General features: G+C 42.8%; 1 protein-coding gene across 4 annotated transcripts in view; it reads right to left on the bottom strand.

The window, feature by feature from the left end:
* wdhd1 (WD repeat and HMG-box DNA binding protein 1) overlaps window positions 1-23,864 on the bottom strand; it is a 48,711-nt gene that overhangs the window by 11,788 nt on the left and 13,059 nt on the right. For 2 of the 4 annotated variants that reach the window (XM_046308835.1, XM_046308836.1), the window contains exons 9-19: window positions 20,741-20,847; window positions 16,881-17,031; window positions 16,290-16,476; window positions 9,160-9,344; window positions 8,704-8,888; window positions 8,041-8,282; window positions 7,727-7,864; window positions 5,608-5,764; window positions 4,666-4,780; window positions 3,755-3,886; window positions 3,123-3,337 (exon numbers count right to left, since the gene is read on the bottom strand). In XM_046308835.1, coding sequence (XP_046164791.1) covers window positions 3,123-3,337; window positions 3,755-3,886; window positions 4,666-4,780; window positions 5,608-5,764; window positions 7,727-7,864; window positions 8,041-8,282; window positions 8,704-8,888; window positions 9,160-9,344; window positions 16,290-16,476; window positions 16,881-17,031; window positions 20,741-20,847 — 1,814 coding nt within the window. Of the gene's footprint in view, window positions 1-3,122; window positions 3,338-3,754; window positions 3,887-4,665; window positions 4,781-5,607; window positions 5,765-7,726; window positions 7,865-8,040; window positions 8,283-8,703; window positions 8,889-9,159; window positions 9,345-16,289; window positions 16,477-16,880; window positions 17,032-20,740; window positions 20,848-23,261; window positions 23,469-23,864 lie in introns of those variants that run through there. The other 2 variants (XM_046308838.1, XM_046308837.1) reach the window with 2 other exon arrangements.

The raw sequence follows: 23,864 nt of genomic DNA, 5'->3' as shown, positions 1-23,864 counted from the left end.
CTCGGAGAGAGTGGAGAGGAGGATCTGATGGTTCACAGTATCGAAGGCAGCCGATAGGTCTAGAAGGATGAGCGCAGAGGAGAGAGAGTTAGCTTTAGCGGTGCGGAGCGCCTCCGTGATACAGAGAAGAGCAGTCTCAGTTGAATGACTAGTCTTGAAACCTGACTGATTTGGATCAAGAAGGTCATTCTGAGAGAGATAGCGGGAGAGCTGACCAAGGATGGCACGTTCAAGAGTTTTGGAGAGAAAAGAAAGAAGGGATACTGGTCTGTAGTTGTTAACATCGGAGGGATCGAGTGTAGGTTTTTTTCAGAAGGGGTGCAACTCTCGCTCTCTTGAAGACGGAAGGGACGTAGCCAGCGGTCAGGGATAAGTTGATGAGCGAGGTGAGGTAAGGGAGGTAAGGGAGAAGGAAATCTCCGGAAATGGTCTGGAGAAGAGAGGAGGGGATAGGGTCGAGCGGGCAGGTTGTTGGGCGGCCGGCCGTCACAAGACGCGAGATTTCATCTGGAGAGAGAGGGGAGAAAGAGGTCAGAGCACAGGGTAGGGCAGTGTGAGCAGAACCAGCAGTGTCGTTTGACTTAGCAAACGAGGATCGGATGTCGTCGACCTTCTTTTCAAAATGGTTGACGAAGTCATCTGCAGAGAGGGAGGAGGGGGGAGGGGGAGGAGGATTCAGGAGGGAGGAGAAGGTGGCAAAGAGCTTCCTAGGGTTAGAGGCAGATGCTTGAAATTTAGAGTGGTAGAAAGTGGTTTTAGCAGCAGAGACAGAGGAGGAAAATGTAGAGAGGAGGGAGCGAAAGGATGCCAGGTCCGCAGGGAGGCGAGTTTTCCTCCATTTCCGCTCAGCTGCCCGGAGCCCTGTTCTGTGAGCTCGCAATGAGTCGTCAAGCCACGGAGCGGGAGGGGAGGACCGAGCCGGCCTGGAAGATAGGGGACATAGAGAGTCAAAGGATGCAGAAAGGGAGGAGAGGAGGGTTGAGGAGGCAGAATCAGGAGATAGGTTGGAGAAGGTTTGAGCAGAGGGAAGAGATGATAGGATGGAAGAGGAGAGAATAGCGGGGGAGAGAGAGCGAAGGTTGGGACGGCGCGATACCATCCGAGTAGGGGCAGTGTGGGAAGTGTTGGATGAGAGCGAGAGGGAAAAGGATACAAGGTAGTGGTCGGAGACTTGGAGGGGAGTTGCAATGAGGTTAGTGGAAGAACAGCATCTAGTAAAGATGAGGTCGAGCGTATTGCCTGCCTTGTGAGTAGGGGGAAGGTGAGAGGGTGAGGTCAAAAGAGGAGAGGAGTGGAAAGAAGAAGGCAGAGAGGAATGAGTCAAAGGTAGACGTGGGGAGGTTAAAGTCGCCCAGAACTGTGAGAGGTGAGCCGTCCTCAGGAAAGGAGCTTATCAATGCATCAAGCTCATTGATGAACTCTCCGAGGGGACCTGGAGGGCGATAAATGATAAGGATGTTAAGCTTGAAAGGGCTGGTAACTGTGACAGCATGAAATTCAAAGGAGGCGATAGACAGATGGGTAAGGGGAGAAAGAGAGAATGACCACTTGGGAGAGATAAGGATCCCGATGCCACCACCCCGCTGACCAGAAGCTCTCGGGGTGTGCGAGAACACGTGGGCGGACGAAGAGAGAGCAGTAGGAGTAGCAGTGTTATCTGTGGTGATCCATGTTTCTGTCAGTGCCAAGAAGTCGAGGGACTGGAGGGAGGCATAGGCTGAGATGAACTCTGCCTTGTTGGCCGCAGATCGGCAGTTCCAGAGGCTACCGGAGACTTGGAACTCCACGTGGGTCGTGCGCGCTGGGACCACCAGATTAGGGTGGCAGCGGCCACGCGGTGTGGAGCGTTTGTATGGCCTGTGCAGAGAGGAGAGAACAGGGATAGACAGACACATAGTTGACAGGCTACAGAAGAGGCTACGCTAATGCAAGGAGATTGGAATGACAAGTGGACTACACGTCTCGAATGTTCAGAAAGTTAAGCTTACGTAGCAAGAATCTTATTGACTAAAATGATTAAAATGATACAGTACTGCTGAAGTAGGCTAGCTGGCAGTGGCTGCGTTGTTGACTTTGTAGGCTAGCTGGCAGTGGCTGCGTTGTTGACACTACACTAATCAAGTCGTTCCATTGAGTGTAATAGTTTCTACAGTGCTGCTATTCAGGGGCTAGCTGGCTAGCTAGCAGTGTTGATTACGTTACGTTGCGTTAAAAGAACGACAATAGCTGGCTAGCTAACCTAGAAAATCGCTCTAGACTACACAATTATCTTTGATACACAGACGGCTATGTAGCTAGCTATGTAGCTAGCTACGATCAAACAAATCAAACCGTTGTGCTGTAAAGAAATGAAATGAAAAATGTGATACTACCTGTGGAGCGAAGCGGAATGCGACCGGGTTGTTGAGTGCGGAAGTTCTATTCAGTAGACGTTGGCTAGCTGTTGGCTAGCTAGCAGAGTCTCCTACGTTAAGGACGACAAATAGCTGGCTAGCTAACCTCGGTAAATTAAGATAATCACTCTAAGACTACACGCTCTAAACTACACAATTATCTTGGATACGAAGACAGCAAAGACAACTATGTAGCTAGCTAACACTACACTAATCAAGTCGTTCAGTTGAGTGTAATAGTTTCTACAGTGCTGCTATTCGGTAGACGGTGGACGTTTGCTAGCTGGCTAGCTGCTGGGCAGATAGCAGTGTAGACTACGTTAGGACGACGAAATACGAAGTTGCAATAGAAGTGCTGACTGTTTCACTTTGTTGTCCTCTTTCTTTTCCTTTTTCTTCTGTCCTTCTTTTATCCTTATTTTGTCTTCCTTTCTTCTGTTAACTAGATATTTTTTGTTGTTATTCTTTGTAAGCTAGCTAGCTTCTTACAGGAGAGTCCCTAGCAACTGCTTAGCAACAAGTAAACAATTCTGCTAGCAATTCAACTAGATAAGATAACTGTACAATTTTATGAAAAATAGTTAATTTTTCAAAAGCCCGTCTTTTTTGGTTTGTTCCTGGTTTTGTCTTCTATTGAGTCTTGCAGTTCTCTTGATTTTTTCGATGTACTTATACTTTACTTATTAACATATGGTATGTATGTTTTCAAACAAACACAAATGTACTTACCCAGTGTTCCGTCTGGTATACTGGAGTGGCTCCTCCTCCTGGGGCTCCTCCCCCTGCAGCTGATTGGCCTTCTCCAGGGCCAGATCGCTGAGGCGCTGGGCCAGGACCATGCGGCGGGACCGCGAGGCGTAGCGGATGGCCAGGGTCACTACGTTCTGGGTCATCAGCTCGGCCAGCTCCACGGAGCGGAACTCCCTCTCCAGCTTACACGACAGCTGTAGATTGAAACACCCAATGTATGGATAACTAATCATAGTAAAATACCTTGGTTAAATTACTGTATTAACTAAGGTAACACATACATTTGGTATGCATTCCAAAATGTTGGTTTTAATTTGGAACCTTTATCACTATGCCTCACATCACACCTGTGTGTAGGACTTATTTTGATGTGAGGACCCAATGCTGAGGAAAAGTATTATCAATAATCCTTTCCTGTGAATATGCCTGTAATTTTGTGCTGAACCAAACACCCCAAAGTCCCAACAAAATAAATCAAAATTCTGTTGCTCTGGAAAGGTTTATGAGATATCCAATGTAAACAATTCCAAATTCTAATCCCAAACTAGGCTGTGGATCTAAGGAGGGTTTCCAGGCTCGGTGGACCCATGAGTTGCTGCTACTGTACTCACGGCAAACATCTTCATGAGCAGCTCCTGCTGTTCTTTCTGGGCTTGGCTCTGGCCTTCTTCGTCAATCTCATAGCCGCTGGACGACAGGAAGCTGTAGTGGTTGTGGAGGAGCACCGAGCGCCAGTACTGCTCCTGGAAGGAGAGAGAGGGACAGAGACAGTGAGTGGGGCTATGTACAGGTACCTACCAAAATAAAGGAAACACTTGAGTAAATGAAGTTTCTGGCAGCTCTTATGGTGTGGGTTGCATTTCCCTGGCATGGTTTAGGTCCTCTCAACCCATTAAACACCCCTTAAACACCAATAAATACACATTCTGAGTGATCAACTTCAACCTATGGTGAATCATTTTTATCCTGATTGGAGTAGTCTCTTTCAGGATGACAAAGCCCCCATCCACAGGGTAAGGAATGGTTTGATGAGCACGAAAACAATGTAAACAATATGCCTTGGCCATCTCAGTAACCAGAACTCACCCAAATAGAACACTTATGGGAGATTCTGGAGTGGCGCCTGAGACAGCGTTTTCCACCACCATCAACAACACACAAAATGATAGAATTTCACAAGTAAGAATGGTGTCGCATCCCTCCAATAGAGTTCCAGACACTTGTAGAATCTATACCAAGGCGCATTGAACTAGTTCTGGTGGCTCAACACCCAATAAGACACTATGTTGGCATTTCCTTTATTTTGTTACCCACATGTGTATGTATACAGGGTCATATATCAAAGAGATATTCAAGGACATTTCTGTTGAAAGGCTATTTGCAGGTTCTAAATAGCTGCAATGGTAGCTCAAGCAACCCAATAGATCAACTATAAAGCTCTAGGTAGGCAGTGTCTCTCCAAAGGCTGAGCTGACTGGAATAGCATAGCATAGCATGGACTGTATATGTTGGCCTTACTGACCTCCATCTGGCCCTTCTCTGTGGTGGTCTGACAGAGGGGTAGCTTGAAGGGAAGGACGGCCACAGCAGGCCTGGGCAACGTGGGGGGATACCTTGACCCTTTACATGGGATACACCTGGAGGAAAGAAGATGAAGAGATGGATTAATTATAGAATTTACACAACCTCTTCATTTTCTATTACCAGGTCTTTAAGGGCCAGAGTCCTGCTGTTTTTCATTCTCTCTCCATCTCATCAGGGCAATCAGTGACATACCTTGATTAATTAGCTACCAGGTAGAAAATAAAACAATGTGTCCTAGGGTGGTCTACCTGTCTAAGCCGCTGCCCCTGGCACACATACAGTACTAGTCAAGTTTGGACACACCTACTCATTCAAGGGTTTTTCTTTATTTGTATTATTTTCTACATTGTAGAATAATAGTGAAGACATCAAAACTATAAAACACATATGGGATCACGTAGTAACCAAAAATGTGCTAAACAAATCAAAATATATATTATATTCTTCAAAGTAGCCACCCTTTGCCTTGATGACAGCTTTGCACTCTTGGCATTGTCTCAACCAGCTGCATGAGGTAGTCACCTGGAATGCATTTCAATTAACAGGTGTGTCTTGTTAAAAGTTTATTTGTGGAATGTCTTTCCTTATTAATGCCTTTGAGCCAATCAGTTGTGCTGTCACAAGGTAGGGGTGGTATACAGAAGATAGGGTCCTTCTGTAGCTCAGTTGGTAGAGCATGGCGCTTGTAACGCCAGGGTAGTGGGTTCGATTCCCAGGACCACCCATACGCAGAATGTATGCACACATGACTGTAAGTCGCTTTGGATAAAAGCGTCTGCTAAATGGCATATTTTATTTTTTATACCCCTATTTGCTAAAAGACCAATTCCATATTATAGCAAGAACAGCTCAAATATACAAAGAGAAACAACCACTTTACCTGAGCTGCTGGGGGTTCTCATGCACTCCCACCACCCAGTAGTGGTCTGACTTGCCCTTGCAGTTATCCCTGGTGTTACACACAGGTGTCCACATGTTTCCCAAGGAGCGGTTTAGCAGGCGCACCACACCCTCAGAGTCAATGAAGCATGGGGTTCCTGGAAAACAAGTGATGAATAAGTGATGTGCAAGAGATTGTTAGAATGAAGATGGCTCTGTACACTGATCAGTTTGGCATTTTCCCCACTGATGGTTAAGGTAAGGATCTGGGGAGAGCAGGCTGATCCTAGATCTGTGCCTAGGGCTGTTGCGGTGATTGTATTACCACCACACCGGCAGTCATGGACATGTTTCGTCTTTGGTAATACCAAACTTGCAAACGACTCAGTTCAACAGCAGGTTGAAACGGAGTGTAGAACATAGGCTTTGAAACATCTACAATGACCAACACAATGAAATGGACAGCTTTCTAAGGTGATGATTAATTCAAAACACCCATATGCATATTAGAGCTTACAGTATGCATACACATAGGCTTATGAGCCCAAGCCCGAAAAAATGATCTGAATTAAAATTATGGTTGAGCTGTTATACAGTACATAGACTACCGCATATTATGCATGGTAGAAAAACAAATTGAAACTGATTTATGATGTCTATGATAGATAATTGCTATAGCCTTTGATTATCAACTGTATTATTATGCATACTGGATGGACTGGTTACCTTATGCTACGTTCCAAAATGTCTATCCATGACTCTGGGAGAGAACGTTTAGCCCTAGGCCATGCTGTTGGTTCAGGGTTGGAGAGCCCATGGCATACAGAGTTTGGGCAAAACGTCACCTGTCGCACAGCGAGAGCATGCTCCTCAAAGTGGTTGATGAGTGGAGTGAAATAAGTGTTCTTCTATTTCTTAGCTGCTCATTTTAATTTGATGATCCTCTATAAAACTGAAGTAACCTACCAATCATTAAAAAACGGACGCAAAAATACAAAATATGCATGTGTGAATAGCTGCATGCATGAACCAGACATATAAATTCTGGCTATATTCAAAGCCTACATTTGACCAGTCATCACAACGTCAGCCACCTACCATATTTTCCCGACCCAACGGAAAGTCCCTAATAGAAAACTTACTTGCATGACTTATATAAACTGCATTGCTGACCATCATATAGGCTACATGCGTGCTCTCAACACAGTTACTATAGGCAATCTCCATGTCACATTCACAAATCTCCAAACTATCTTTGTGGAACTGGCAGAGGCTCAAAATGTAAGCTGCAGCTACTCACGGTTAACAAAATGGCTGGTACATTGTGTCCACAGACACGCTTGAGGAAATAGACATTTGAAACATCATGGGAAAATAATAAAAAGGAGGGCACAGGCTTGACTCACCAGATTCCCCGGCACTTGATCAACCGCAGTGCTATCCATGGTGCTATATCTACGCTACTAGGCCTATTTGCTTGTCGGTTTGTTTAGCGGAGAATCGGATATGTTCCCCGTGACAAAGTCACCACAATAAGCAGTAAAGTAAAAACAGCCACAACCTTCCGAATTCCCCGATAGCCAGGTGCAAGGGGAGAGAAAAGGCCTGACTTCTTTCAGCTAAAACAAATGTAATTTTCAATAGGCTATAGGCTAATAACCTCATAATATTGTAGGTCTACATTTAAACTAGGCTACATCAACAAATTATGTGTTGACTTTGACAGAACTTTGAGTTGATTAAATTGAGACAAATACAACAAGAAAGCATAAACCAGATTCCTGTCCATATTTCTCCATTTACAGTGGTGTAATTATGTCTGATTTTCTTTGCTGGTATTCTTTGCTTTTAAAAGCATTTCTGGTTTGAACAGGAATACCGGGATATTGTTGTAATTTTCTCGGGAAGGAAAATGTGTAGACTTCTGGGAAAATATTAAGCCCTAATCCTTACCTTAACCATCAGTGTGGAAAACACCAAACTGATCTTAGGTCAATGTACAGAGTCAACTTCATTCTACAATCTTTTGCACATCACTTTTCAAAGAGTTTCCCGTTTGGTGTCTACTGAACACGGCCCAACAGCAGCTAGTATTTGAGAGGAGGTGTGGCCGGACTCACCCTCGGCTGTGAAGCCTAACCATGAAAGGTGAGATTTGCGGGAGAGGGGGAGGGGCTCCCCGTGGATGACCTGCCGCCTCTTCTGTCCAAACTGCAGCAGCTGGACCCCTAGGGCCTGTTCTCCATCAAACCCTGTGCCTGAGGACAGACAAACACAATAGCGGTTAGATACGCCTTCTAGAGCTATATTGCCCATCATACCCGTCATTATGCTTCCAAGAGGATTGGGACGCTGTTTAGCATTTGATGCTTGTTTTCTCTGTGCATTAGTATGTGTGTAGGTCCGTCTGTGTGTGACAGCACACATGTCCTACCTCGGTGGTAGACAACGAGCAGTTGCTCCCCATGCCCAGCAATGCAGACCACGGGTCCAGGCAGGCTGAACAGCTCCCTCTGCACCCCTCCGATGGAGAAGAGGCGCAGCATGAGGGCACTGGTGGCAGCCGCCACCCAGCCCTGGCCCAGGCATAGGGCCTGCACATCCTCCCCCTTGGGCAGATCCACCATCCACTCCTTGTTGGTGTCCCACGATGAGAAGTGAAGGCACTGGAGCTTACTGTGGAGGGGAAGAAGGGAGGGGAGAGAGAGATACAGTGAAGCGGCTTAGGTTCCGTTTGAAAAAAATGGGTAATCAATTTCAGTGTCTTCGCTAGATTGTGGTGCCAATACGAAGGGGTCTTTCACGAGAGACTTGGGAATATCGAAATTGATTTCCCTTTTTAATCCTTCAAGATGCAAAAGTTGGTCGAGAACCAGTTTGGCTAATAAAACTCAGACAAGGCTTTTGTGGGAAAATATCCCCAGAAACATGAATAGCTAATATCTAAATGTCCCAGTTAAGGCCATTAAAAACTTCACGCAAACAGAATGTCGTATGCAGTCCGTTCTAAAAGCCACACAAAAGTATGTGGAAATACATGTGAAAAAGATGATCTGTCTGTTTGAAGTGCGTAGCGGCCTATAGATATGTGGTCTACCTGGCGAGCTCGTCGGTGCCGGGGCAGGCAAGCAGCACGGCCTCCTGGGAGAGGTCTGCCACGGTGTGGCCCAGGGAGTTGGTGAGGTGCATTGCATGGTGCACGGCTGTGTCGTGGAACTCCACATCAATGGCGTTGTCCTGGTCGTCATTGTAGCCGCGCACAATTCCCACCGAGTTCCACATCTGACCGAAGGAGTACAGAATACATTATCTTTGTGGATAACTCACTTAGACTACTTTTGAGGTCTGAAACCATCGGACAAAAAAGTTGATTTTTGGATTGCAATGTCCCTTTAATAGGGCATGTAAGTACATCTCTAGAAAATTCATGAAACTTATTATTTCCTATATTTATACAAAAACATCAACTTTAAAAATAATACAACCTGGAACATCATGAATATAAACCTTTCAGGCAAGAGTAAAGTCTTGCGTTGTGTGGGCTGGCTCTCACCATGAAGCGGTGCATGAGGTGTGCCGGGGTGGAGCCTGGCTGGAAAGCCTTCTGTGGAGGGGTGGGCATTGGCCCGTCATAGACGGGCCGGAGGGGAGCAGCCACGGCAGCGGGGGGCACTATGGCGCTGCCCGCGTCATCGTCATCAACAAACTTATCCAGCCCCTGTTTGAGCGAGCCTGTGTCTGTGGTAAATGGGAACACATGCAATACAGGTCAGTGATGCTCAAATGTTTAAGTGATCCCAGTCTTGAATTAGGATGACAAGGAAAGAGACATTAATGTACTTGTTAATAAGATTCAAGACTACTTTAGTAAAATTGATGTGATGTATTGTTTCTCAGTGACATTCCCCCAATTAAAGCTGGAATCCTTAATGGTGAAACTGCCACATCAGTTTTGGAAAGTACAACAACAAAAAATAAGTTAATGCAAACAACAAACACCTTTCCTTCACCCTAAGACATCATTGCACTGCATTAGAACAGAATATGTACTGCAATATTTTTTCCCTGCTGCTCAACTCCGTTTTGTCAACAAAACAATAACAAAAGGGCTGGGGGCGAACAGTGGTAACATTTCCACTAATGCGGATTCCACCTTTAAATTCTATGGCAAAGCCCTCATGGGATAGTTTCAATGTCACATGCACAAGTACAGTGAATCTGCCTTCTTGCCAACTCAAAACCCAACAATGAAATAACAATGTATAACTAGAAAAAAAAACATAAGAAATATGAAATACATAAAGTAAGTAAGAGCACTATATACAGGAAATATTTAAATTCAGTTCCAATACCATATTTACATGTGTGGTGATACTGGAGTGATGAGGTAGATATGTATAGGGTTAAGGGGACTAGGCAAAAGGATATAAAATAAACAGATTAGCAGCAGCTTGCATGTGAGCGGGTGTGCGAAAGTGTAGAGCCAGTATAAATGTGCATATTATGTGTGAGTGAGCAAATGATGGAGTGACTGTGTGTGTGTTGGATTGACAGTGTGTAGGGACCTGTGAGTGTGAATAGAGACAAGAGAATAGAGAGCAAATATTGAAATAAAAGGTCAATGAAGATACGAAGTAAACTCTGTATGTGTAGCTATTTTGTTAACTATTTATCAGTCATATTGCTTGGGAATAGAAGCTGTTCAACAGCTTCAACAGAGGGTTCTTATAACTCTATTGTGTCTGTGTGAACTGAAAGCGGAGATTTACGATGTCTTTGGGTGATACCACATTCCAGAGCATGAGTTAAAACTTGTTGGGGATAGGGGGCAGTATTTTCATTTTGGATGAATTGTGTGCCCATAGTGAACTGCATCCTACTCTGTCCTAGATTGCTAATATATGCATATTATTATTACTATTGGATAGAAAACACTCTGAAGTTTCTAAAACAGTTTGAATTATGTCTGAGGCCAGGCAATCTTCCAAACAGGAAGTGAAATTCTGAATGTGGGTCAAATTTGACGTAATCGCCCCTTCCCTTCCAAATAAGATATGGATCTGTTAGCACTTCCTACACCTTCCACTAGATGTCCTCATTCAGTAGAACGTGGAATGGAGCCTCTGGTGTGAACTTTGACCGAATGGGAGGGGAATGAATCACTGTCCAGGCAGAATGCGATTTCCCTGTGGCGCATTTGTCTGTTGATGTCACCATCATTCCATTTGGCTGCAGATGAAAACGTATGATCCGGTTGGAACGTTATTGGATATATATGAAAATAACATCCTGAAGATTAATTCTCTACTTAGTTTGACCAGTTTATTCGACCTGGAATATATCTTTTTGAAGTTTTCGTCTAAGTTCGCCTGGACCAGTGTCAGCTTTTGGGCACGTGAGCTGAAAAAGCTAGCAAATGCAGCTAATTGGACACTAGTATTGGACATTATGGAACAAAAACAACGATTTATTGTAGAGCTAGGACTCCCTTCATCAGAATGCAGTGCAAGATCATCAAATATGTAAGGGAATATTTATGATGTAATTTCGTTTTTTTTTTTTACTCCAACATGGCGGAGAAATATATTTACGTCTGAGCGCTGTCTCAGATTATTGTATGGTAGGCTTTTTTCGTAACGTTTAAAAAAAATCTGACACAGCGGTTGCATTAACCTCTTGCTCCTACCTGGCACGCAGGCGTCCCATCTAGAGCTCTGGAAATGCAAATGCGCTACGCTAAATGCTAATAGTATTAGTTAAAACCCAAACGTTCATTAAAATACGCATGCAGGGTATTGAATTAAAGCTACACTCGTTGTGAATCCAGGCAACAAGTCAGATTTTTAAAATGCTTTTCTGCGAAAGCATGAGAAGCTATTATCTGATAGCATGTAACACCCCAAAAGACCCGCAGGGGACGTAAACAAAATAATTAGCATAGTCGGCGCTACACAAACCGCACAAATAAAATATAAAACATTCATTACCTTTGACCATCTTCTTTGTTGGCACTCCTAGATGTCCCATAATCACTATTGGGTCTTTTTTTCGATTAAATCGGTCCATATATAGCCTAGATATCGATCTATGAAGACTGTGTGATAAACGGGAAAAAATAGCGTTTCATAACGTAACGTTATTTTTTTAAATTCAAAAAGTCGACGATAAACTTTCACAAAACACTTCGAAATACTTTTGTAATGCAACTTTAGGTATTAGTAAACGTTCATAAGCGATCAAATTAATCACGAGACGAAGTGTTTTCTATAGGGGTCCGTCTTGAAATACTGTCCGTGTATTTCTCAACCAAAATATCCGGTCGGAGACCTGAAGAAAAAGCCTGTCTCTTGTTCGTTTGACCAAGAAACAAAGAATTGGCAAATGACAAGACTGTTGACATCGTGTGGAAGCTGTAGGTACTGCAACCTCAGCCCTATTTAATGTCTTTCGCCCATAACAATGGGTTGAAGCGGCGGATGGATATATTTTTCCACTTTCAGTGATCAGATTTTCCTGCACTTTTCAATGAAACGCACGTTCTGTTAAAGTCACAGCAGTGATTTAACCAGTTTTATAAACGTCTAAGTGTTTTCTATCCACACATACTAATCATATGCATATACACTATATTCCTGGCATGAGTAGCAGGGCGCTGAAATGTTGCGCGATTTTTAACAGAATGTTCGAAAAAGTAGAGGGTCGACTGAAGAGGTTAAGAACCAGTGCATCTTTAATTATATGTAGAACATGTATCTTTCGTCAAAGTTTATGATGAGTATTTCTGATCTGCCGAAGCTACCTATAATTCCTCTGAATATTTTGGAGGCATTTCTGAACATGGCGTCAATGTAAACCGAGATTTGTGGATATAAATATGCATATTATCGAACAAAACATGAATGTATTGTGTACCGTAATTGCTGGACTATTAAGCACCTGAATATAAACCGCACCCACTGAATTATAAAAATATGTATTTTGTACATAAATAATCCACACATGTCTATAAGCCGCAGGTGCCTACCGGTACATTGAAACAAATTAACTTTACACAGCCTTTAAACAAAACACGGCTTGTAACAAAAATAAATAGGCTTTAACGAAACACGGCTTGTAACAAAAATTTAAACAGTAGCCTACCAAGAAAGTCATTGGTCACTAGCTTCCTCCTCCTGTGCACTGAAACCACTGAAGTCATCTCCTTCGGTGTCGGAGTTGAATAGCCTCAGAATTGCTTCATCCGATGTTGGATCGTTTTCATTGTCGCTCTCGTCACTTTCATCCGGATGCAAATACCCCGCTGAGCTCATGCAGCCCTTTCAACACGCAGCAGTCCAGCCTTTCGAAACCCGTTGATGATAGTGGATTTTTTGACAATGCTCCACGCTGACAGGACCCACTGGCAGACTTGACCATAAGATGCTCTGCGTTTTAGTGAAGGATTTCTCCCCACTTGTCATCAAAGCCTCCCACTGAACAAGGAGTGCCACCTTAAATGCACAATTTACACTGATATCGAGTGGCTGCAAATACTTTGGGCCATCTGCTTTTCTTCCCTCTGAAAGCTTTTGTTGTCTTTCTGCACTGAGTCAGTTCCTCACGCTGCGGTTTCCAACGTCTTATCATCGACTCATTAAGGCCAAGCTCTCATGCAGCAGCTCTATTTCTTTTCCAACAGCCAGATTTATCACCTTCAACTTGAAAGCGGCATCATATGCATTTCTCCATGTCTTTGCCATGATGAGGGTGACAAAATTACTACCGTAATCAGAATGATGGGGAAGTTTGAGCGTGCTCGATTTACGTCATATTGTGTGACGGTGCTCAGTTTTTTGGCAGCATGAATCTTGTGAAAGCGGGAAAAATCCATAAATTAGCCACGTCATTGTATAAACCACGAGGTTCAAAGTGTGGGAATAAAGTAGCGGCTTATAGTCCGGAAATTACGGTAACATGTCATATGAGTGTCATCTGATGAAAATTATCAAAAGGTTAGTGATTCATTTTATCTCTAATTTGGCTTTTGTGACTATCTTTGGCTGGAAAAAATGGCCGTTTTTCTTTTGGTGGTGGTCTATGTTGTATTTTCGCTGTAAAACATTTTAAAAATCGGACATGATGGGTAGATTAACAAGATGTTTATCTTTCATTTGCTGTATTGGACTTGTTTATGTGTGAAAGTTAAATATTTCTAAATAATATTTTTGAATTCCCCGCGCCACCTTTTCAGCTGAATGGGGGGTGAGTTCCCCTTGGGGAATACCTTGCCATAACAGGTTTTTAATGTTTCTGTTCTATATGGTACCAGGGAGAGTTGGCTCAGGGCCAGACTCTAGTTTCTACACAATGAGAACTATTTTTAAGACAGATACTGTCTGAATTATAAGCATCTTTCATACAAATCTTAACCTTGTGACCCATTCCATACATCTGTTGTTCGTCATGTAGACTGAAGGTGGTGTATCTTTGCTATAAAAATACCTTTGTCTTGGGGCTCTTAACGAACCATCATTCGTCAACCTGCCATCACTCAATCAATTCACTTTGTGTGTGTTGTATTGACCAGCTCCCTTATTAATAAGTGAATAAAGATTTAGTTGAAATATGACTGACTTGTGTGATATGTTTGTCTATGATGGGCTTATCTCTGTTAAATTGTCTGTCTAATGCTGTGCCCCTGGGCTTTGTACTTGGTCCCCTCTTATTCACTATTTATATAAATCATTTAGACAAATTGGCAAAATACGCAACCTTCCTTTTATGCTGATGATACTGTTATTTATTGTTGTGCCTCGTCTCTCACAAAAGCTTTTCAGAACTTGCAAACTGCTTTTTGTACTGTTCAACAAACCTTGTGTCAATTGAAGCTTATCCTCAAAAAGCAAAATGGTGTTTTCTAAAGCAAGAAAAATACCTTTCACCTATTACTACCGGTCAAGGCAATGAGATGAGGCTGTAAACCTCATAAATATCTTTGAATTTTAATTGATGACGGCCTCTTTTAAATTGCATATTCAACAAATGACAAACAAATTTAAGCTGAAGTAGGGATATTATTTTAGGAATAAGGCCTGTTTTTCCTTTTGAAGCCAGGAGGCTAGTATCAGCTACATTTGCCTATATTAGACTATGGTGATATTTGAGAACAATTGACACCCTTTACCATGGCGCATTGAGATGATTTTATATACCAGGGCTGGCCTTCTCTAGTCACTCGTAGGCTCAGTCACTGGTATACATTCATTTAAGCCATTTTATGTTTACTACCATTTTAATGTGGTGGGTACTCGTCCTAAATGAATTTGGTAAAAGGGCTTTATGTACTCTGCACCATCGGCTTGAAATGTCTTACAAAATAGTTTAACTTGAAGAACTAAACTCATTGACAAAGGATTTTGAGGCTGATTCCTTGACCTGTCAATGTTTTTTAATTTGCTGTTTTATGTTGTTGTTATACTTTTGCGATTTCTAGGTTTTTAACTAGATTATTTGTAGTTTTTCATGTCCGTCTAATTGTATAATGACTTGGTGCTGCCCATCTTTGCCAGGAAGCTCAATGAGCCCTTCCGGGTTAAATAAAAGGTTAAAGAAATACATACAAATAAAATTGTTGGGCAGAGCACAGTTGGGTCTTCCTTTGTAATCTGTAATGGACTGGAGCCCCTGCCACATGCGGTGGGTGTCAGAGCCTGTGTAATATGATTCCACCTTATTCCTATATTGTCCTTTTGCTCATTTGACGACGACTGTGGAGGTCATAGCAGGCCTTCTTGTACTTATACCTGTCTACGATCGTAGCATCAGGGTGCTCTGTGTGCGGTAGCCCTGCCCTTTAGTTTAGCGCCAACCTCAGTGTTAATCTAGGGCTTTTGAATGGGAAAGGCGTGAACCCTCACCGTGGGTACAACTTTGCCGATGCATTTTTTCGAATGAAGCCGGTGATGGAGGTGAAACATAGCAAAGCAGTCCTGTAACATACTCTATGATTCTGGTGACCATTTCTCAACAGAGTGAATCGTGGGTACTTTCTGTTTCAGCTTCTGCTTGTAAACAGGAAGCAAGAGTACGGAGTCATGATCTGATTTACCAAATGGCGAACGAGGGAGGGCCTTGTATGCTTTCTTGTGGGTAGACTAGCAGTGGTCTAGGACTATCACCCCTAGTGGCATTGGAGATGTGTTGATGGAAGTTGGGCATCAAATTAAAATCGCCAGCAACCAGAAAGGTAGCCTCCGGGTATAGGGTTTCCTGCTTGTTTATAGCCTTGTACAGTTCGTTAAGCGCCAGCTTGTTATTTTTATTGTCCTGAGGTGGAATGTATACAGCAGTCACAAAAACAGCTGAAAACTCGCTTGGGAAGTAGAAGGGTCGGCATTTGACAATCAGGTATTCCAAGACAGGCGAAGAGTGGGTCGACACTTCCACTGCACTGGAATTAGCACACCAGTTGGGAGTTCATGAAGAGGCAAACCCCTTGCAAGACAGAGTCTTGGAAAGGGCCACATATGTGAAGAGAATATTTAATGAATGAAATACTGTAGCCATGCATGGTTTACTGCAGTGTTTGGTTTTATCTAAATGAAACCCGGAGGTGTATTTATCAGCTCAAAGAATTGCTGTTATAGAAGACGAGCCAGCTATGATACTTTGATCAACTATGTACGATGGACATCGCTTTCTCACCTAGTGAGTTCTCGTCGTCGAGGAAGGCACTCCTGTTCCGTGCTCGCCCCGTCGCAGGTATGAGGTCGTCGTCATCATCCTCGTCCACGGGGTTCTTGGGGGGTGAACGTGTGCCCTCGCTGATACCCTCGTCCATGGGTCTTTCGTCATCGGCGTCGAAAAGGTCATCATAGCTGGCTGGAGCCTGCTAAAGTAGAATAAACCTCACTCCCAAACCTCACTCCCACCTCACTCCCTCACTCCCAAAGTTATTGGGAAAGACAACCTGTTCTCAATGACTTACTAACCTGGTTCATCACGGTTTAAAAATAACATAGAACTGTGGAATGGACCTCAAGATCTCTATTAAAATAGAGGTGAACGAAGCAAAGAAACATGGCAAATAATAATAGCATCAACGTTGACCCTAGCTCTGTAGACTAAGTAGATCGAGCAGAACATGAACGGGTCCAAGAAGACCATGTTTGGGGTCAATTCGGCAAACAAACAGACAGTGTTAAAGTGTACCGATCCCAATATTGGTTAGAAGTGAGTTAACAGTGGCACATTTGGGTGGCATAGAGAAGCCTCCATGTAAGACCAGAGACTCACCTTGGTCGTAGTGGAGGAAGCCGTAGTGGAGGAAGAAGAGGAGAGCCCATCCAGTACACCAAGACAGCCCTCTGTGTCGGTGTAGGCTATTTGACCGCCCGAGGGATGCCAGACTAGTCCACACACGGTGTAGCCCTTCTCATGCGTCTGCCTACCAAATGGACAAAAGAATCCATGTCAGTGGATTCAACTTTCAAATACTTGAGCATCGGATTCAGTTCTACCTGGAGTGTCAGATGTGTGGTGTGGGTGGGAGAGCGATTGGTACTAGGGATGTTAACGGTTAACCTTTAAATAGGAAAATACATTTGACATGTATTTCGGTCTATAAAGAATTTGCATAATTCAATTGGCACTTGTGTATTTTTGTTAGTCGTCATGTATCTTATTTATCAGACGCGCACAGCATACAGAGAACGTAGTTTGAAGAGTGGAATAGCCCATCACAGATCAGGCAGCACAAGAGCACCTCTTCAAAAAGCTGGTACTGGAGTGAAACGTGCTTTTACAAGGCAGTCAATGCCCATTGTGCAACAATAGCTGCTTTATTACAGGAGAATGTTCAATAATTGGCTATAACCTTTTGACTGTAAGATGATAGAAACATGCAACAATAGCAAGCCTATTAAAGTGGACCAGAGTTTTAGCAACATGAAATCTTATGAAAATATGTTCTTATTTACCCCCTGGAAGAACCACAGTATCTGACAAGTGAGCACTTATATAGATGGTAATTTACATGTTCCCATAAATTCATAGACTATTTGAGAACATCATATAGCAAGACATTTGTGAAAATTCCAGAGCAATATAAAAATTGGGAAAGTGGCCGTGCGTTTGGACAATTAATAAGACATTGCAGTAAATAAAACATCTTGTCCAGGACCGGAGTCTATGCAGACCGGTGAACAGGAGGGAACATTAGATAAACCCTTTCAAAACTTTACGGGCTAGTTGGCCGTCAGAATTGCACTGATAAACGATGGGGAATAGTAGCCCGCTCGTCTTCTGCAGATTGCCCGTTTGGACAACTGTAACGGGAACTTGACGGCCCACCCATTTGATCGATGCCAAATACATTTGATTGACAACTATGAGATATGCTAACTGTGGATAACAGTTGTTCAAGTTCAGCATAGCTAGCTAGCAAATTGAGTCACATTTCTTGCCAGCAATAAAATTAAATGACAACTGCATCTCTAGCTGTAGCCACCGAAAAACGATAGGAGGGGAAAAAGTCACCCACTCCTCCAACGACAAGACTTCCGTGTTTTTTAGCTTGCTAAATAAATAGCTACATAAATAGATTTGCTCGCCCATGTGTCAAACTCAAATCAGCGCACAGGCCATATAGAAAAAGCACAATGAATTTGTGAGCCTAGGAAAAAACATGAAACTACAGCCCAAACTGGCCATTGTTTAATTACAAAAAATATGGCCCTTTATAATGCCCACAGGATGCTGTATATAGAATTAACATTAAAACAAAAGCAGATCATATTTGCAGGTCTGTATAATATGCTTCTACCATAATCAAAAAGTAATTTTATAACTCCAAATAGGTTGTTGTAACATTTAAACATATCACATGAAAACCATGTTTTCGATACCATTCCATTCCAGCTTTATTATGAGCAATTCCCCCCTCAGCAGCCTCCACTGCTCAAAATGTATTGTAGTTGAGCAGCCAGCCTAGGCTACTGCAAAACGTTGCTGTAATAGGCCTACATGTTTCTTCTTTGCATGGTGTTTTGTCGCAGGTTTTTTTTTTGGTTGTTCATTTGCACACTTTAAAAAAAACAAAGCCAGACTGCAACATTTTAGTAGCATAGTTTGAACTGTGGCATTTGTCTGTACACTTTCCCATCTGCACGGTGTAAACGGCACACACGAAAGCAGCGCAATTGAGCGCATCAGACTGTAATTTCATAAAGTAGATGACTCAACTGTTGACTCATTTATACCACATACTGGGGAGCCAGGCCCAGCCAATCAGAATGAGTTTTTCCTCACAAAAAAAAGCTTTATTACAGACAGAAATTCTCCTCAGTTTCATCAGCTGTCCAGGTAGCTGGTCTCAGACGATCCCGCAGGTGAAGAAGCCAGATGTGGAGGTCCTGGGCTGGCATGATTACATGTGGTCTGCGGTTGTGATGTACTGCCAAATTCTCTAAAATGACGTTGGAAGAGAAATTAACATTCAAATCTCTGGCAACAGCTCTGGTGGACATTCCTGCAGTCAGCATGTCAATTGCACACTCCCTCAAAACCTGAGACATCTGTGGCATTGTGATGTGTGACAAAACTGCACTTCTTAGAGTGGCCTTTTATTGTCCCCAGCACAAGGTGCACCTGTGTAAAGATCACACTGTTTTATCAGCTTCTCGATATTAAGGGCCTTGGTCAGGAATGTGACCAAAAACCTGATGGTCACACTGACAGAGCTCCAGAGTTCCTCTGTGGAGAAGGGAAAACCTTCCATAAGGACAACCATCTCTGCAGCACTCCACCAATCAGGCATTTATGGTACTGTGGCCAGATGGAAGCCACTCCTCAGTAAAAGGCACAACAGCCCACTTGAAGTTTGCCAAACGGCACCGAAAGACTCTCAGCCCACGAGAAACAGGATTCTCTGGTCTGATGAAACCAAGATGAAACTATTTGGCATGAATGCCAAGCGTCACATCTGGAAGAAACCTGCCACCATCCCTACAGTGAAGCATGGTGGTGGAAGCATCATGCTGTGGGGATATTTTTCAGCAGCAGGGACTGGGAGACCAGTCAGGATCGAGGGAAAGACAAATGGAGCAAAGTAGAGAGAGATTATTGATGAAAAGCTGCTCCAGAGCGCTCAGGACCTCAGACTGGGGCAAAGGTTCACTTTCCAACAGGGCAACAACCCTAAGCACAGAGCCAAGACAATGCAGGAGTGGCTTTGGGAAAAAAGTCTCTGAATGTCCTTGAGTGTCCCAGCTAGAACCGGGACTTGAACTCGATCAAACATCTCTGGAGAGACCTGAAAATAGCTGTCCAGCGATTCTCCCCATCCAACCTGACAGTGCTTGAGAGGATCTGCAGAGAAGAATGTGAGAAACTTCCTAAATACAGGTGTGCCAAGCTTGCAGCGTCATACCCAAGAAGACTTGAAGCTGTAATTGCTGCCAAAGGTGCTTAAAGTACTGAGTAAATTGTCTGAATATTTATGTAAATGTGATGTTTTTTTAGTTAATACCTTTGCAAAAATGTCTAAAAACCTGTTTTGCTTTGTCATTATGGGGTATTGTGTATAGATTGATGAGGGGGAAAAACTATTTTATCCACTTTAGAATAAGGCTGTAACGTAGCAAAACATGGGGGGGAGAAGAAAAAAATCAGGGGGTCTGAACACTTTCCAAATGCACTGTAAACAAATGTGTACACAAAAATTGAACATTTCAGGGACATGGGACCAACATGTTACATGTTGAGTTTCTATTTTTGTTTAGTATAAGTAACTGTCAGTTCTGCTTTAAACTCTTAATGAAAAATGTCCTTTCCTTGTATGCATGCATAGATGCAATATTACGGTTTGGAAAAAGTTAACCGTTTGTTGACCAGTTAGTCGGCACCAAAATTAGTCCCAATTAGGAATGCAAATTTGGGTTATTCCATTGTGCCAGGCAAGATCAGTTGAACCCAATCAAGTATTTGAAAACTAAAAAACACTATTGAATTTATATTGAACCCAGCTCTGCACAGTTCCACTCAAATGCTTCAACCAAAGCAAGGAGAACAGTCAGTCCGTGTGAAATATTACATTTAATCAATTGAGCGAATCGAATATTGCTTTCTAGGAGTTTCAGTGTGATTCTGTCTCATACCTTTCCACACACAGCTTGCTCTCCACGTCCCAGACAGTCAGCAAACCTCCGATGCTCCCTGCAGCCAAGAACTTCCCACAGGGCGACCATGCCACAACATTTATTGCCTGGTGGAAGGAGCAAGGAATGGAGAAAGATTGAGAGAGGAGGTGGAGGTGAGAAAATGACTCATTAAAGATGGAAAACCAAACTTTTAAATGGGAGCAACAGACCATTTTCCATATCGTTACCAATGTATACCAAAGTGAAGTGTGGGTGAGGTGGTTTATAGGGCGTGCAATGCTTTTCTAATGAAATAACACATCAGTTTCCAATAACTGCTGTGAAATAAAGTTACAGTTCAATTAGTGCTACGGATGAATAAACCTATAATATGTTTCATGCCAAACTTGCATTAAGTTAAAAATCAATGTTTCAGGTTATGGTGTTCCTGTAGGTTTGTGGAGTCTAGGGCTAACCCTAATTAGTCGACTGGCCGATTGTTTGGCGTTAGGCTGTTGGTCGACCGACGTTGTTTTAGTCGAGCAGTAACAGACACAAAAGTTTGGACGGACCTACTCATTCAAGGGTTTTTCTTAATAAAAAATAAAAAACGATTTTCTTCATTGTAGAACAATAGGGAAGACAAACAAACTGAAATAACACATATGGAATCATGTAGTAACCAAAAAAAAAGTGTTAAACAAGTCCAAATATATTTTATAGTTGAGATTCTTCAAAGTAGCACACTTGGCATTCTCTCAACCAACAGGTGTGCCTTGTTAAAAGTTCATTTGTGGAAGTTATTTCCTCCTTCGTAGGTTTGAGCCAATCAGTTGTGTTGTGAACAAGGTAGGGGTTGGACTTGCTTGGGCCAAGAAACATGAGCAATGGACATTAGACCGGTGGAAATCGGTCTTTTGGTCTAATGAGTCCAAATTGAAGATTATTGGTTCCTACCGCCGTGTCTTTGTGAGACACAGAGAAGGTGAACAGGTGATCTCCGAATGTGTGTTTCCCACTGTGAAGCATGGAGGTGTGATGGTGCTTTGCTGGTGACACTGTCAGTGATTCTACAGCGATATGCCATCCCATCTGGTTTGCGCTTAGTGGGAGAATCATTTGTTTTTCAACAGGTCAATGACGCAAAACACACCTCCAGGCTGTGTAAGGGCTATTTGACCAAGAAGGAGAGTGATGAGTGCTGACAGATGACCAGGCCTCCACAATCCCCCGACCTAAACCAAATTGAGATAGTTTGGAAAAGCAGCCAACAAGTGCTCAGCATATGTGGGAACTCCTTCAAGACTGTTGGTAAAGCATTCCAAGTAACTACCTCATGAAACTGGTTGAAAGAATGCCAAGACTGTGTAAAGCTGTCAGGCAAAGGGTGTCTACTTCGAAGAACCTCAAATATTTAAATATAATTCAATTTTTTAAACACTTTTTTGGTTACTGCATGTTTCCATGTGTTATTTCATCATTTTGATGTCCTCACTATTATTCTACAATGTAGAAAATAGTCAAAATAATGAAAAACCCTTGAATGAGTAGGTGTCCAAACTTTTGACTGGTACTGTACACACACAGAGTATATATTTGCGCCCATCTCAGTGAACTAATCCATTGCGGAAGGCTAGACTAAAAGCCAATTCATGCTTGATTGGAAAATGTGGTAGAAGTCTCAATATGGAGGGCGTGAAGCAATCGCAGAGCCTTCAGAGGCATGCAGAGGCCAAATCGAGCTCCGTGAGTACCATGCGCCTCCCAAATTTTGTAACAATGCAGAAGGCTCTGTATAGCTCCATATTGACGTGATTTGTTGACTGTAGGCGTGGGTTGTACATGCTGTGCCAATGCAGACGTCGGATTGACCAAGCACCCAGACGCACAATGCACTTTCCTCTCCAGAATGCACATTCATTGTTTCATAACAATTGTGTGAATTGTTTGCGTTTGATTGTTAGTGTATATCAATTCCCCATTACTCTGGATAAGAGCGTCTGCTAAATGACTTAAATGTAAATGTAAATATATCACCTGTAATACATTTACCAGTAATTCCTAGTCTGTTTGGTTACTGTAATTTATTTGAATGCATTCAATATTATTATTCCAGTCTCCCCTCAATGTCAGACAGGACACATTGTTTGCAGAGTGCACAACCATTCCGTTTACGAGTTTTGTAAATTTAGTCATCCGTCTTTTGTTTGGAGCGCTCCTGGCAATGTTGAGTAAGGCTATAGGCTACCTGGCCTGCGCACAAATGTAGGCATATAAATGTGCCCATTTGGGGATCTGATAGTATTTCTGATTGGCTTAACGCACCACCATTAATGACCTGTGGAGCTACTCAAAGTAATGTTTTCTTCCCCTCAAACAGAAAGCAAACAAAGTCTGTTTTTACATCCATTGAGAATTACAATACATCCTCAATATATTTGATCAATCTTTCCAGCTCTCTGCCTTTCGATAACCAGTCTGCGTGAGAGGGAAAGATGTCATGCTCTGATCCAATTGAAACGTAATGAAATAGGCCTACCTGATTACTTCTTATCAGTGCTGGACTTGGACTAAAATAGGCTCCGGTACCCATTTTGGGTGCTGCTACTGTTTATATTTAGGTCCAGGAGCTCCACAATACTTTTTAGCTAATATTCTATAAGAACAGGAGCTCAAGCAGAACATTTGAGGTGCCGGAACTCAGCTCCTGTGAGCTAGTGCACAAGTCAAGCACTGCTTCTCATCCCTTGCGCAAATAGACTACAACTGTCCCGAGCTCACTGGCTAAGGAAACAGAGCCTAGAATAATTTATACAATGTTGGTAGTTGGCTAGGGACAAGCTTTGGGCCAGACCCAAGTTAAATAGTTTATACAATGTTTAAAGTTCATTGCAGACAGGCCATGTGTAGCCAATGTGATTTATAGGATATTTATTTTTATATTTTCTACCTGCATACTGCAATGTTTTTATTTGTTGGCTTTATGTAGGCTATTTTTACATAGTTGGCAATGGAAATAGAAGTTGATTAACCACATGACAATGATTTTGAGATATGAAGACATGAAACTGTTTCACTAATATTTGCATATGAAAACCATAACTGGCATACAGATTGGTACGTAGAAATGGTAAGATAAATT

This window comes from Oncorhynchus gorbuscha, linkage group LG17, assembly GCF_021184085.1.
Source record: "Oncorhynchus gorbuscha isolate QuinsamMale2020 ecotype Even-year linkage group LG17, OgorEven_v1.0, whole genome shotgun sequence".
Classification (NCBI taxonomy): domain Eukaryota; kingdom Metazoa; phylum Chordata; class Actinopteri; order Salmoniformes; family Salmonidae; genus Oncorhynchus; species Oncorhynchus gorbuscha.
Note: the sequence above shows the minus strand (reverse complement) of the source record. Positions and strands in the feature narration are given on the sequence as shown.